The 15,727-nt window shown below is 45.8% G+C and overlaps 2 protein-coding genes across 8 annotated transcripts in view; one reads left to right on the plus strand and one right to left on the minus strand.

The window, feature by feature from the left end:
• LOC100868499 (kin of IRRE-like protein 2) overlaps positions 1-15,727 on the plus strand; it is a 165,814-nt gene that overhangs the window by 34,605 nt on the left and 115,482 nt on the right. The gene's annotated exons all lie outside the window — the stretch shown is intronic.
• LOC116414867 (glucose dehydrogenase [FAD, quinone]) lies at positions 602-9,180 on the minus strand. Of its 4 annotated transcripts, none has more exons than XM_086904543.1 (10): positions 9,000-9,180; positions 7,490-7,698; positions 2,978-3,106; positions 2,718-2,914; positions 2,209-2,568; positions 1,990-2,137; positions 1,604-1,921; positions 1,161-1,531; positions 980-1,074; positions 602-879 (listed from the first exon to the last, which is right to left on the minus strand). In XM_086904543.1, the coding sequence occupies exons 2-10, from the start codon at positions 7,695-7,697 to the stop codon at positions 795-797; spliced, it is 1,911 nt and encodes a 636-aa protein (XP_086760669.1). In that variant the 5' UTR covers position 7,698; positions 9,000-9,180; the 3' UTR covers positions 602-794. The 4 variants fall into 4 exon arrangements, with proteins under 4 accessions (XP_086760669.1, XP_086760668.1, XP_086760671.1 ...); XM_086904542.1 differs by having other exon boundaries at positions 602-882; positions 9,000-9,177; XM_086904545.1 differs by lacking the exon at positions 9,000-9,180 and adding an exon at positions 8,514-8,619.

Below are 15,727 nucleotides of genomic sequence, written 5' to 3' on the forward strand. Positions count from 1 at the left end.
TTGATGGATCGACGGATTATTCGATCGGAAAGGAATCGTCGAAGGATGATCGATGACCGGCCCCGTAAATCGGTAAAAATTGTTTCGAACGTTGTGTCGTGAATATTTCGTGACACTTTCCACCATTTTACGGCCGAGCGTCGATTATCTCCAATTCGACGCTTAATTTCACACTAATTCGAATACGTGATTAAAGCGTCTTATCGCGTCTTTCTCTGATAACGTGCAAAAACGTTCTCAACCTTGCACGCGCGTCACAACTTTAAAACGAATTATTCGCTTGCTACACGTGTCGCAAACAACATTAAGAGATTCGTAATCCTGATTGATCGCCGGCTATTCGCGATATCTCTTTCAAATCGTCTCGAGACAGGCTTTTGGCGTCTATTTCGGCTGTCTATTTAATTAGGCAGCCAGAGGAAGAAGAATTCATTATTCAGACGTTAAGGAGTTACGTTACGTTCCATTCTCTAGGATCCCTCTTTTTCTTAAAAGGAAGTGGTGGAGTTGGCGCGAAAATTATTTATATTTCGTTTCAACGGAAATTCGTATATAGGTAATACGAATAAAACAGATGCGCAAGGTGGTGGAACAAATTGGATGGATAATAATTCAATTTATTGATCCGCATATTAATAGTGGCGATTTACATTTCTTTGGTTTCGACGTTGATACACAGAGGATATAATAATCGAGTAGGCTCTCCCAAAACACGAGACAAAACCGTGGCGAATATCCTCTACTCTGGTAAGGGTTGTTGGATCATGGACTAGAAGATGGAGCAAGGATCTTGACTACCAGTCACCCTGGTCCCAGTCGATGTATTTGATCCCCCAAAGCAACAGATCCAACGAGTTGTCGACGGTGGGATGGGAAGAACTACTAATATGGAAATATGGCAAATATTGACTATCTAGTGACTACTATCATCCATTCCCCTTTTCAGTGTTTCCACGCATGGGAAGAAGCATGCCCGTACCATTTTGACGGCGCACCACCCCACTCGGACTTGACGAAAGCTGCCGCCCTCTCGCCGATCATGATCGCTGGAGCGGCCGTGTTCCCGGATATCACCTTTCGTCAAAAACAACAAACCTCGCAATATTAACCTCGATTCATTCGTGTACACGCTTTGTTGGAGAAGAGAAAATGAGAGATACCCGAGGCATGATGGACGTGTCGGCGACTCGCAACCCTCTGATACCGTGGACCCTGAGCCGGGGGTCGACCACGGCCATCCTGTCGGTGGCCGGGCCCATTTTGCACGAGCCAGCCTGGTGATTCTCCGGCCCTGTGTCCTCACGTATGGCGCACCTCCAATAATCGTCGCTCGGGTAGGCGTGTTGCGAGCAGGCGGGCAGAGGAGCGTTGCTAAGCGTCATATTGTACTTGGCCAGGGCGGACGTGTTGCTCAGCGACAAGGCTATCTGGATTCCGTGGAGGAGGACGGCCTCGTCCATCGGGTCGGTCAAGTAATTCCCGCGAATCACCGGCTTCTCGAAGGGATCGTTGCTGGCCAACCGAAGAGTACCTGAAAACGAACAAAGGACCAAAAACCGAGCAATCTTTTTTTTTTCTCCAACTCGCAGAAATACGTACGTACCTCTGCTTCGCGGGTGGAGATTGGTGGGCGAGATGCTCACGTGGCGGCCCCCGTTGTCCATCAACGCGCCCACCTGGCCTGTGGTGGCGCAGGCCGCCTGGTAACCGCCGAAGAATATTTGAAGATCGGGGTCGTCCGGCGTGGTGTAGATCGAGGACACGATCCCCGTTAATTGGGACAAGCCTGTCGAGGCGATCGGCCCTTTCATGAACCCGATGTACTCCAACGCGGACGGCCAGCTAAGGTCGAACTCGTTCGGCTCGTCTATCGTGAACGGCAACGTGAACGACACGTGGTTGTGCAGATTCTCCCCGACCCCTATGAGCCAGATATCCCAATTACACGTTACACAAGATTGGAATCGTTAAGAAGAAGATTGGAATCACCTGGAAGATCGTGGACCACGCTCACGTTCACGGCGGCCAGATGCTCCTTGGGCCCGATCCCGGACAGTAGCAAGATCTGGGGCGAGTTGACGGCGCCTCCAGAAACGATTATTTCGCGCGAGGCACGCGCCACGCGAAGCTCGCCGTTCTTTCGAACGGAATCAACGGAATTAATTCATCGTTACGAGAAGAGAAACGAAGCTGAAACACGCGATTTACCTTGTAATATTGCACGCCGACCGCCTTCTTCTCTTGCACGATGATCTTGGTCACAGTGGCGTTGGTCGCCACTTGCAAATTCCGCCTGTTACGGAACGGCCGCAGGAAAGCGGTGGCGCTGCTGCGCCGAACGCCATCTTTGCTCATCATCTGGGCGACCGTGAACCCGGTCGACTGATCGCCGTTCAACTCCTCGGGGATCGGGTATCCCATCTCGGCCGCGGCGGCCAGTATATCGTTGGAAATGTCCGGCCTCCAAGAAAACCTCTCCACGTTGAGCAACCCGCCCGTCGAGTGATATTTCCGCCCGACCCGATTGATCTCCGTGTTGTTCTCCGAGCACATGAAGTAGGGCAGGACCTATTTCACGGGAAAGAGGGGAGGGGACGTGTGAAGTTAAGAAAAGCGTTAAAAAAGTGAATCAGACTGAGTTGGCGGATTGATAAATCGTTAACACGCGATCATCCGCCGCAACAAAAAGGAAAAAAGTTTGGAAGTTTGGAACATACGTCCTGCCACGACCATCCATCATTGCCCATCGCCGCCCAGTCGTCGTAATCCTTGGGATGGCCCCGCGTATACATCATGCCGTTGTGGCTCGAGGTGCCGCCGAGGTTTTTGCCCCGTGGCCAGAAGCACGAGCCGCCCGACGACAGGCACGCGTTCCTCTCGTTCGTCGTTCGATAACGCCAGTCGATGTCGCTTCCTATTCCGAACCGATCTCGTCTTGATCTCTGATCGATTGATCATCTCGATCGAACGTACTTACCTAGAAACATGGCCACCATGCTGGGAAGATCGGCGCCGGGTGGCTCGTCCGGGCCAGCCTCGAGCAACAAAACTTTCCATTCCGGCTGCTCGCTCAGTCTGGACGCAACCACGGAACCAGCTGTTCCTCCTAAAGGAGAGACAAGATCGGATCGAATGGTTACGAGGTCGTAGCAGCAACAACGACCACGAGAATATAACGATTTCGAGATGAGAAGCGGAGGAACGAGCGTGAATCAGCGGGGCGGGCGAATCATCTCGCGTGGAACAGGCTCTAGAAAGTGGTTCGACCAGGCCTTGACCGTGGCGAAACACCGACGGCTAGAAGTAATTATACCGCGAGTGTGGTATGTTTACATACCGTTTTACGCGGGACGTGTTTCGCCTTCGCTTACACGTGTTTTATATATATATATATATACACACAGCACACATACATCGGTATATATGTGCGTAGTGAAGGGGAGACAAGGAGAGACAAGACGAGGATAGACGAGACGTTTGTTGTACTTTCTTCTTCGTCTGGAAAATGGGATATTCCGTTAGTTGGAACGGAATGGGAGAAGGACGAGAATAGAGATAATCGCTTGGGATATTATTTTTCCAATGTTGGTGGTACAACGGTGCATCGATCGTTTCGGTTGAAGAAGAAGAAGAAGCACAATTTGTTTCAGGAATAAATAAGAGGAGAGGCGAGACGAACAAATTGAACCATTTGCACGCGTGCTTATTCCTATGGTTTAAGGAGAGCCGGTGTTAATATTCCTATCCGAATGGCATGCAAATGTTGCGGCGTTATCTTTCAGTTTTATCGAAAGCGTGTAGCAACACGGGGTGTGTTAGTCTCGCGTTGTTGCGGGCGCGAGGATATTTATGAGACGTAGCTAATTATGAGGCCACGCTTCGGAAGATTAATACGTGAAGCTTTGCTTGTTGCGGAATAATATCGGGGCTCATCGTTGCTGTTCGAAGTAATTAACAACACGCTCGTGGCGTTTAATATTAATTAACCGTGGCGGTATTTCGTCCCGTGGCTTTTCCACCGCGACCGACTCGATCTTTCGCGACAGATTTACGCGATTTACGCGCGGTTTCACCATTTTCACCCCGTCCCCCGCCGATTTTCATCGAAATTGTGTTCTCGCGACTCGAGAAAATTCTTGAAATTTCTTCTCTCGATAAAAAAGGGGATCTGCTTTCGATCGGTGGAACGAAAACGGTGCGCTGCGGATTCCCGGTTAACCAGGATAATTAGTTGCTCGTTTAATCGGATTGTCCATCGATGGAATCGAGGGAAGAGATAGCGGACACCGATTATCGGGGGAACGAGGTTGTTCGGTCGTGCGCAATAGCGCAGAAAATAAGCCGTTTCGAATCACCATCCGCTCGTTACTTCGCTCTTGCCCCACTTTCTTGCATTCTCGAGTTGAGGGAAACGTCGTAGCTGCGACGAGACGCGTTGACCGCGATGGTGTAACAGTCGCGCGTGAAACGCGAACGAAACGGTTGAGAAGAAAGTTTTTTTCCCCGATCGAGCTCGTTTCAAGAAACCGACGATCGAATCGAATCTTTCGATATTCGAAAGAAAAGTAGATCCGAGAGTAGAGAGAGAGAGAGAGAGAGAGAGAGAGAGAAAGATCCACCTTTTGTTTTTTTCCCTCGTTTCGCCAGTAGCGGCGCTCCCTTCCCTCGGACCATCGATCGATCGCGGAGAGACAGAGAGAGAGAGAGAGATAGAGAGAGATCAGATCGGGTGAAAATCAAGTTTTTGCATCGGCGAGAAAACGTTCCACGACTCGGTTGCGTAACCATCGATCTCCTTCTCGATCTCTTCGGTTTTACGGCGCGAGAGCGAGTCGAATCTTTCCTCTATCGTGGCGACGCGACTCTATTTACATTCCATCGACGAACGCCGCGCCTTTGTTTGTCCACCGATTTCTTCCTCGTTCCTCGCCGACCGTATGCATCGCTTTTTTGGCCAAGGATCAATCCCTTCCCATCCTTCGTGAGGTTCGAAAGGAAAGGACGAAATACGTTTTATATTCCACGGTATATCTGCTCTTTGGCCGAGTGGAGCTCGATCGAAATTTAGGAGGGATGGCAGGGATCCGCGGCGTGACGAGCAGAAATTTCACACTAATCTGCGCGTGGCCGCGCATCGATGCCCGGGGATGAAAAGGAAGGCGGAAAAAAAGAGAGAGAGAGAGGGAGGGAGAGAAATTGCGTATAATCGAGGAAAAGTGTCACCGGTCAAATAACATTTTCATCGCGCGATACGTTGAATATTCGGCGAGATTATGGAAATAACGGGCTCGGCCGGCTATTATAAAATATTTTCGCGGCACTCGGGCCGAAATGCATATTTTATCATAATTGCCACGCTCGGCGTACGTAACCACGAACGGTGTAACGTGTTCGTGATCCGATCCTTTCCACCGGATCGTATCTTCCTCCACAGCCTTTAATCAACCTCTGTCTACGGAAGGAATCGCGAATCGATTTACGTAACGGGGATAATCGCGGTTTCCGTATCGCGCGATTCTCCATCATGTGCTGTTTTGGAAAGGAAGATCGCCTATTCGACGCGAGTGTTGTTTATTGTCGTTGCAACGAATTTAACGACGAATCACGCGATTTAATTCACTCGTTGAAACGATTGCAAAAACAGCGTCCCCGTCCCCCTCCTCCCCCCCCCCTCTCCACTGCTTTTTATACAGTGCAGAGCTAGATTGAAGAAACGATCGAGAAACGATGATTTAAAACTTTCTCGAAATCTAATTACCCAATCCTATGCGCGAATCATCGTAGCGTAGGTAATAACAAATGCGAGAGAAGCGTATTAGGCAGCTAGAGATCGATAGGAATTACGATAAGCGGTATAACGGTATAAAATGATATTAATAACACGGTAATCGATCGAGTGAATAACAGTTTGCTATTTGATAATCCCGTTCGTCTAAACGGTGAACGGGCATTTCTGTCTCCGTGATCGACGAGTTACGATCGCACCAATCCACCACCGCTTCCCCGTGTGGGATCGACGATAATTTTGTTTCCCCTCCTCTCCTCCTTTTGCCCCCCCGTGTAAATAAAATAAATACGAAACCACGATAGATTTCGAAGCGATTCGAACTTTTCGGGATCGTTCACGTCCGCACTTCCCCATTTTGTTCAGAGACGAAAGGAGCCTCGAACCGATAGGAGAGAGAGAGAGAGAGAGAGAGACATTGGCCCGTTTAAAACCGCAACCGCGTCGAATATAATTATCTCGCTTCCCCCTCCTTCCCCCTCCCCACCTCTCGCGACTCGCCACGCTCGAACGAATCTCTCGACTTTTCGTCACCCTCCTCTCCTCTTCGCCCAGTTTTTCAACCGGTGGTCGGTCTTTGTCTCGTGTTTCCGGCCTTCGAGCAATCCCCCCCCTCCCCCCCTCCTCTCCTCTCCTTCTCTCGCTCGAGCCACGCGCACGCGCGAACTTGCGAAATTCGTTGCTCGTCGGCCGGAACGAAACGCGATACGCGGCTCGGCTTGTTTATCTCTCGGCCCGATACGATTTTAGAAAATAATGTAATTATACCCGTTCGCGTTTCTACCGAAATCTAGGTATCGCGATCGTTGGACGGGAAAGCGCGTGTTGAATTTCCGTTTTCGAAGAAGAAGAAGAAGAAGAAGAAGAAGAAGAAGTCACGGTAGGTTTCGAGTAGAATTTTTTTATCGCGGTAAAAGGAAAGAGCAGCGTCAGTCGAATCGAAGCCACCACCTTTTCTCGCACCGGTTTTTATCCTCCTCTTTTTTTAAAGCTCGTTCACGCTCGCCACGAATTAAACTTAAGTCGGCCATTTTGAAAAGGAATTTTATTCCCCCGTTTCAATTTACGATTAAAACGTGCGTCACGATTTTTCTATTGAATAGAGATGGTCGATCGAAGTTCCCTATTAGGCTATTTTTAAACACTTCGAACCGATTCGAGGGAAATTCGAGGGAAAAAGTCTTAACCCCTCTCTCTCTCTCTCTCTCTCTCTCTCTGCGAAACAACCGAAGCAAGCATTCGTTTCATCCTGTCCTGATGTATCGAAAGTTTTTAATCGGGGTCGATTAAGAGCGATCAACACCTTTGGCGTTCCCTCTCTTTCGAGAACAACTCGATTGTGATCTCGATGATTCGGATGCAATCTGGAACGATTTCTTCTCTCTGACGCTTTTCTCGACCGATTTCCACGATTTCGTTTTCGGCGATGCGAAGTAGATTACGAAACGGAAAAGTTGGATCAACCGTTGGTGTGAATGATCAAGAATCGATCGTTACGCGAGCTGACAATAACGAACGTTCCCTCGTTAATTTGTTATTACAATTATCGCGTTTCGTGCGAACGACGTGAAAGCGAACAACAAGCTTAATCGACCTCGTTGAATACCTCATTTTATCGGTTGAAAAATGGAGAAAGCGATACATATATATACATACGTATATTTCGATCGAAAGAAACGCTCGATGATGATCAGGAGTACTCACCACCCACGACGATGAAATCGTAATAGTATTCGGCCGGCTCCACCGGTTTGAATCGTTCGCAGAGCAGGGAGATCTCCTCCTTGGCGAGCACGAACGTGTTCAACAAGCTCATGAACGTGAAAAATTGCGGGCCCGGGCACACTTGGGCGAGGCTCGGACCCAGGTTCGGATCCGGGCAGGTTGGCGTGATTGACAGGTTGTACGACATTCTGGGAGCACGTACGAGAAAAAGAGAATTATTTTCGATACGATCGAAGGATATCGAGACGATCGTCCTCACGTTCAACTCGTTCCGACTTTTTGCCTAGCAAATTGCCAGCAAATTGTCGCCGTTTGTTAATTAATAAGGTGTCGGAGTCACTTTCGAGTCACGTGTTTCAAATTGACGTCGAAAAATACGCGGTGCGTTTACGCCTCGAGTTAGATTAGATCGTTGCTTGGCCGTTCGATTCGTGCGTTATTATTACATACGTTATTAGTCGAGAACGCGATGAAAACGATTTTCGGAAATGATTTTCGAAAATTGTTTCGTTATAGTAGTTGCGCGTACATAATTATTCAAACGAAACGAAATAAGTGAAAAATTACGCAGTTACACAGATAAGAACGATAATTCATTATCGCAACTCGAAACATTCTTCAGATGACCTCGAATTTCGACTTCGAATTCTTTAACCGCCTCCCTTGTCCCTCTCCGTCGTATCGTTTGTCGAAATCGGATCGGTATTAATTAACGGGGCGAGGGAATTAATCTAACCAACCGCGTTAATTAATTTGCTTCTAATTAGCTCGGTTCAATTTTTCCCCGTGCTTGAAACACCGATGCAGGGGGGAAGAATATCGCGATTGAAAGTATTATTTTTATCGTCCTTATCACTCTGAATGAGGCTCGATTATATTTAATATCCTCCACACATACGGCTCCCTTTTCACACTTTTCTTTCCGGCCGTAACAGTGCCAATTATTCCAAATCCGATCTCTCTCGAATTTCACTTCCGTTGTCCGCCACGCCAAATTGTGTACCTTAAATGTGGTGGCGCGGCCGACGTTGTACCCGATCTGTGGAGAGCTAGCTGTCGCTAGCTGCCTCGCTCGGTATCTTTGCACGAGGTACAGGTGTAACTGTAATACCTCTCACCGTACAACCTCTCTTTATAATTCGTCTCCCACCCCGTCCTTTCGTCTTTTCCCCGCACGCAAGCGGATCGCCTCCTCGGGAAAAAAATCCACGCCTTTGTTTTTCGACGATTCAATCGCGTAATTTCCAAAGTTATTATCGCGCGTGTCAATCTTCTTCTTCTTCTTCTCCGTTTTTTTTTTTTTTTTTAAATACCATTTACACCAGCTAATTGCGCGCCACCTTCGATCTCTCAAACCGAGGGAAGGGAATCGTTAATAAAAAAACCGGTGCTCGGTTTTTCTCTTTCTTCCTTTTTTCGGGGAGGGTGGCCCTTTGTAGCGCTCCAGTTATTTTTTTTTTTTTTTTAGAATTAACCGCATGTCGGATACCTGTTTAATTGCTCGAGGTTATTCCAAAGATTAGTTGACAGTTTGTTTCTGCTGAACAAACTCGCCGCGCCGGTTGGGTCACCAGGAGGCCGACTTGCTCGCCGCTGGAAACTCGATTTTAAAACAACCGTTTGTGTTCGTGTTGTTGTTGTTTCAACCACGCATTTTTTTCCTTTCTCTCTCTCTCTCTCTCTCTCTGTCTCGTTTCGAGTTGTCCCCGCTTTGGCGGATATATTTCTCCGCGTTTTCGTAGAAACGGCGTTGAAACGATTCGGCCGCAATGAAATTATTAACGGGGGGGCGAGCATTGTCCACGTAAACGGCAACCTGTGCGCGTCGCGAGCATGTTAATAAACCGTGAATCTCCGGTTGTATTATTTCGCAGCGAATATAATAACAGACGAGTAGTACACACGAACCGATAATAGCGCCCCACTTTGCCGGATCCACACGCGTTTTCGGTCGCGCCTCCTCACTCTTCTCCCCCACCGCTTCGTTGTTACACGATGAAACTCGGCAGTTTACACCAATCTATAGTGCGTGTTATATATATATATATATCGTTCGTCTAGCTTGTTGAAACGATTCGAACCGGCGTGGCGAGTGACGGGTTATACGCGAAGAAGTTTTAGGTTAGGTGAAGGGAAGATGCGTCTCTCTCTCTTTCGTCGGAGCCTAAATGTTATTGTCGCGTGAAGAACATTTTTATTTTATATGTTTTAATATGTTATAAATTTAGTTGGGATATATTTATATATATCTGAATTCTGAATTAGTTGTGCTTCTATTTTTATTTTGTTCGTTTCCAAAGTTAAGTATTTTGGTCTGAATATAAGCCACTATATCATTCTCCTGTTTCTGTTATTCTTAAATTTTAAATTCTCCAAAGTATATTTCGGTGCTTATTCCATAAATACATGTATAATATAATATAACATTGCAGAGAGTTCTTCTTGCTCGATCGACAGCCTTCTTAAAATATAACACAAATGCAAATGGTTAAAATCTTATTTTTCTTGAAGTCGTGTCGAAAATATGGAAATTGTATCGGGACTGGTTTATCCGAATAACGTTTCTCGGAGATTTTTCTCGGATCAGTGGCCGCTAATCGCGCGGTTAACGACCGAATCCGGCAACGTCTCGGAGAGCGTCGTGGATCCGTGAATTCGCATTGTTCGGGCGCACGTTGCGCACAGTTGGTCGAGCGAAAATCATATTTTCGCGGCGCACAATGGGACTTCCGGCCTTTTTTCCATCTCGCGCGTTTTCTGGAGAGCCGTCTCGTCACCGTAATTTATCATATACATTCGAAAGCTCTTGTAATCGTGTTTCTTGCTTCTCTCTCTCTCTCTGTCTGTCTTTCCTTTTTGCATTTTTGAGAATACCCGCGTATTCGATGACGATTCCGCTGGATGACCGGTTCGTTCCCTCCCTTCGATGACGCAGCCGTATTTACGCAAGGTATTTCCGTCTTGTCAAACAGAGAAATGCGCTCCCCCATTGTGTTCTTTCCCCGGATTGCTTGTTCGGCAAACAGAGAGCGGGAATCCGCTGTGACGGGAATCGATACCGTATGGTTTTGCGTTTCCATTCGAACAATAATCATCGTCCCGTCTCTGTCTCTCTTTCGAGCGAATGACGCGTCGTCTTCCTTCGATCAAGATCCATCCGCCGGATGGTAAATATAATTAATCGCGATTTGGTTTGCGGATTTTACCAGAAATATGGTTACAATGCGAGCCTTCCCCCCCGCTTTTAACGCAGATTCGACCGATCGCTCGTTCGTCGCCCCGATTATCCCTATCTCTCGATCAGAGACCGACCGTTTCGCTGAAAATTGAAATCTTGGTCGCGCGTTCGTCTCGAGGATCGAACGAGGCTTACTTAGTAAGTAATTTTTCGTACGATCGAAACGAGTAGCATTTTCGAGTTTCATTCTCGAGATGAGAGAATTCGTAATTCGCATCGAGTACTTGAAAATCGGAATCGATCTTGGATCGTGGATTCATCTCGAGTACGGATAGTAGTTTGAATCTTTCACTTTCGATAAGAGAATTCGTAATTGTAATCGAGTGTATTTTGAAAATTAGAATCGGGCATCGATCTTGGACGATCGTGGATTCATCTCGAGTAAATCTTACGCAAATAATCTTTCGAGTCTTCGAGCTCCACTCTCGATGAGAGAATTCGTAATCGTACGTATCGAGATCTTGAAAATTAATATAAATTGGTCGTGGATTCATCTCGAATGAGTCTCGGGGAGCGAATAATTTTTCGTACGATCGAAACGAATGATATTTCGAGTCTTCGAGCTCCACTCTCGATGAGAGAATTCGTAATCGTACGTATCGAGAAAATTAATATAAATTGGTCGTGGATTCATCTCGAATGAGTCTCGGGGAGCGAATAATTTTTCGTACGATCGAAACGAATGATATTTCGAGTCTTCGAGTTCCATTCTCGATGAGAGAATTCGTAATCGATATGTTACGTATCGAGTACTTGAAAATTAGAATCGATCCTCGACGATCGTAGTTGCGCGTTCATCCCGAAGATGAAACTTGTATACCTAAATATTTTTCCCACCATCGAAACAAACAGAATCTTCGAATATCGAGTTCTTGAAAATTAAAATCGGCATCGATCATGGTCGCAACGTATGTATACGTAAATATTTTTCGTATGAACGAATAATATTTCGAATCTTCGAGTTTCGAGTTCCACTCTCGATGAGTGAGGAATTCGTATCGATTTTTAATGACGTAATTTGAAAAATTAATTTCGAGCGATATTTCGAATTTCGAAGATGAAACGCGACTCGCCGTGTTATTATTAAACGCGGCGTACGTAAATATTTTTCGCACGATCGAGGATATTTCGAATCCTCGTTCCATTCTCGATCCGACCGCGCACGAGAGAAGATGGCATTCGTAATCGTGCGTATTCGAAAATTAAAATTCCATCTTCGACGATATAATTAATCTCGAGGAACGCAAATATTTCTCGCATCGATCGAGTCGAAAAGAGCACCGTGGACGAGGCACCCTCTCAAGATCGAGATCTTGAAAATTAGAATTCGGCATCGATTTTCAATGCGCGTTAATTTCGAGGAGTAGTATTTTGAATCCTCGAGTTTCGAGTTCTTCGACGATATAATCGCGCGTTAAATTCGAGGATCGTACGCAAATATTTTTCGTACGATCGAAACAAAAGGATATTTCGAATCCTCGTTCCATTCTCGATCGCACGCGAGAGGATGGAATTCGTATCGAGATCTTGAAAATTAGAATTCGGCATCGATTTTCAATGACGTAATCGCGCGTTAATTTCGAGCGATATTTCGAGGAGTAATATTTTCGAATCCTCGAGTTTCGAGTTCCACTCTCGATGAGAGAATTCGTAACCGTGAGATCGTACTTGAAAATTAAAAATTCGACGATATAATCGCGCGTTAATCTCGAGGATTATGGAGGATCTTACGCAAATATTTTTCAATCATTATTATATATTTTTCATCGAAACAAGTTCGAGAAGGTAGGCATTTGAAAATAAAAATATTCGACATTACATACAATTAATCTCGAGTTTCGAGGAACGCAAATATTTTTCGCATCGATCGAGGCGAAAACAGCGTTTCCACGAACGAGGCACTCTGAAAGATGGCATTCGTAATCGCACGTATTTTACCGCATCATTAATCACTCGAACGATACCAGGATGCGTCGCCCCTCCTCATACAAATTCTTTCTCGCCTTTGTACTTTTGAATTTATCCCGGAAAGGAGAAGAAGCAAGGACGAGCAACTGGCGAAAGGGAGGGGGGTGTGTATAACAGGTGGATCCGAAAAGAGCGGAGGCGGAAGAAAAGTTTGTTTCGACTCGAAAAGGGAAAGTCGAATCTGTTGGTCGCTTTGATTTTTGAAGCGCGATCGTTTCGCCTGGCAACGAGAGAGAGCTCGGCCACATTTACGTGCCAGCTCGTATCGTCGAGTCTCGTATTTTACACGATGCTTTGCTTACGAGCATCAAGGCGAGACCCGCGCCCAAACGGCCCTCCATTTTCATTTTACCTTTCTTTCTTTCTTTCTTTCTTTCTTTTTCCTCCTCCTTTTGCATATATCGACTCGACCGTGGTTTTCGAGGGATGGAAATGGAAAACGATTACTCTTAGTTAATTACTCTTTCAACTATTCCCTTTTAACACGCGAGCGATTACGTAAATCTGCTTTGTCCGTCTCTGATAAATATATGCATCATCGTTGTTCAACGACACGTGAAATACGCGTGAATATACGCGGAATCGATTGTTCCGCGTAGATATATTCCTTTTATTTTTCTATTAGTATAATCGTAGGATAATGGAGAAGCGGATGACGACCTGCTCCAACTGATTCGTAGGAATTGTCGTAGAGATAAAACGTCGGCGCTGAGCGAATTGTTCATCTCCGTGTATTTACCAGGGACGGGATAAATTGGATGCAGCCTTTCCGTTTCGACTCGGCCTCGAAAGGAGCTCGATGCTTAAGAGGGATTCGAAGATGGCGATAGTTGGTGGACCAACGTTGCAAGTTTCGATCTTACGATTGGCAAACTGTAACACGCTCGTCGAGCCTTCTCCGTCTCCGAGTTTGGGGGAGAGGCTTTGCTTAAGCCGGGCTTAAATAAGCAAACTGTCGCGCGGCTATGTCGTACGTATGTATCTCTCTCTCTCCTCTCCTCTTCTCGTCTGTGCCGCCGTGGAACTTTTTGTTGAATTCGCGGCTCCGCTTATTTCGCTTATTTCCCGCTAAAATAAAGCGGCCAACTTGCCTTTCCCCAACGTCTGTTGATCTTGCGATTCCTCGCGAATATCCATCCGGCGTATCTACCGTAAACATTTAATAATTTTCTTCGAGAAAGTTCTCGTCGTCGCCGAGTGAACCGAGCCACCACCGTCAACGTCGTCTGCTAAAATAAACTTGGGGAAGCTCGGCGAGCGTAGCCTCGAATCGAGGCAGGATCGATTATCTTGGCCAAGTCGGTGGCGATGGTTTTCTCGCTGTCGAACCGTGCGGTAAACCGGTTATTACTCGTAGAGAGAGAGAGAGAGGGAGGGAGAGGGAGTGATGTTATAATTTTAGGGGGGGTTGGAGGAGCGACATCGTTCGGCCATCGCGGTAGACGTGTTCCCCTCGAAATCGGAGGACTCGACCCCTGCGGTAAGATCCGTCTGGTCTTCGCCTCTAAGTGTACTTCCTTGTATGTCCCAGGGTATCGGGTTGTCCCGTTTGCTCGCGTGAATTATATTTCCAACGGACGGAGGGAAAGCCACGTAAAGCAATGATACAACGGTGGATGTACATTGGGCGCGAGTTCCCTTTTTTTCCTACTTCGATCGAATCGAATTCCAGCTTCGAAATTTCCATGCAAGTTGAGGAGATCGGCTATCGAAATGGTTTGAACGTGCAAAATGTCGAAATTTTTATTTGGAAGGCAATGATCGTTGACGTTGCACCGAGAAAGATCGAATCGAAAAGATCGGGCAATCTTGGAAGAAAATCGAAGCGAATTTGGGAAAAAATATATCGAGAAAGTTTGACAGAAAGAATCGGCAGAGAGATCGGGTAATCTTGTAATAAAATCTTGAAATTGGGGGGAAAAAAAGGCAAAAAACTTGTTCGCACACCTAATAAATATCGTTGAGGCGCACTGAAAAAGTTTGACAGAAAGAATCGGCAGAGAGATCGGATAATTTTGTAATAAAATCTTGAAAAAAAGGGAGAAATAACTTATTCGTACACTTAATAAATCGTTGAACTAACACGAAAAAAGTTTAACAGAAAAAATCGAAAACAGAAAGATCGGACGAAACGATCGGATAATCTTGTAATAAAATCTTGAAATTGGGAAAAAAAGGCAAAAAACTTGTTTGCACACCTAATAAATATCGTTGAGGTACACCGAGAAAGTTTAAGAGAAAGAATCGGCAGAAAGATCGGAAGAGCGATCGGATAAACATTGTACGTGTAATAAGGTTTTTGAATCTTGGAAAAAAAGAAAAAGGAACTTGTTTGCACGCCAAGCTTGACAGAAAGAAAGAATCGGTAGAAAGATCGGATCGGATCGGATAATCTTGTAATAAAATCTTGAACTTGGGAAAAAAAGGCAAAAAACTTGTTTGCACACCTAATAAATATCGTTGAGGTACACCGAGAAAGTTTAAGAGAAAGAATCGGCAGAAAGATCGGAAGAGCGATCGGATAAACATTGTACGTGTAATAAGTTTTTGAATCTTGGAAAAAAAGAAAAAGGAACTTGTTTGCACGCCAAGCTTGACAGAAAGAAAGAATCGGTAGAAAGATCGGATCGGATCGGATAATCTTGTAATAAAATCTTGAAGCTTGGAAAAAAAAGGGGAAAGAACTAATTTGCACACCTAATAAATATCGTTGAGATGTACTGAGAAAGTTGGACAAAAATCTTGAAAAATTTGGTAGAAAAAGAACTAATTCGCACATCTGATAAATATCGTTGAGGTGCGCTGAAAGAAAGATCGACCGAAACGATCGGCTAATCTTATTCATGATAAAATCGTAATAAAATCTTGGGAAAAAAAAGACGGGGAAAGAAATTATTCTTCTTCATACATATATGTATACGTTTCGTTCGAAGCGGATACAGCGTTCGTTCATAGAGCGGGAATTTATACGCCGCTAGGACGGAACAATGGCGGCCCTCCTACGAAACTTT

Source organism: Apis florea, unplaced genomic scaffold (genome assembly GCF_048593485.1).
Source record: "Apis florea isolate Af1SG1 unplaced genomic scaffold, ASM4859348v1 contig_2350_pilon, whole genome shotgun sequence".
Taxonomy (NCBI): Eukaryota; Metazoa; Arthropoda; class Insecta; order Hymenoptera; family Apidae; genus Apis; species Apis florea.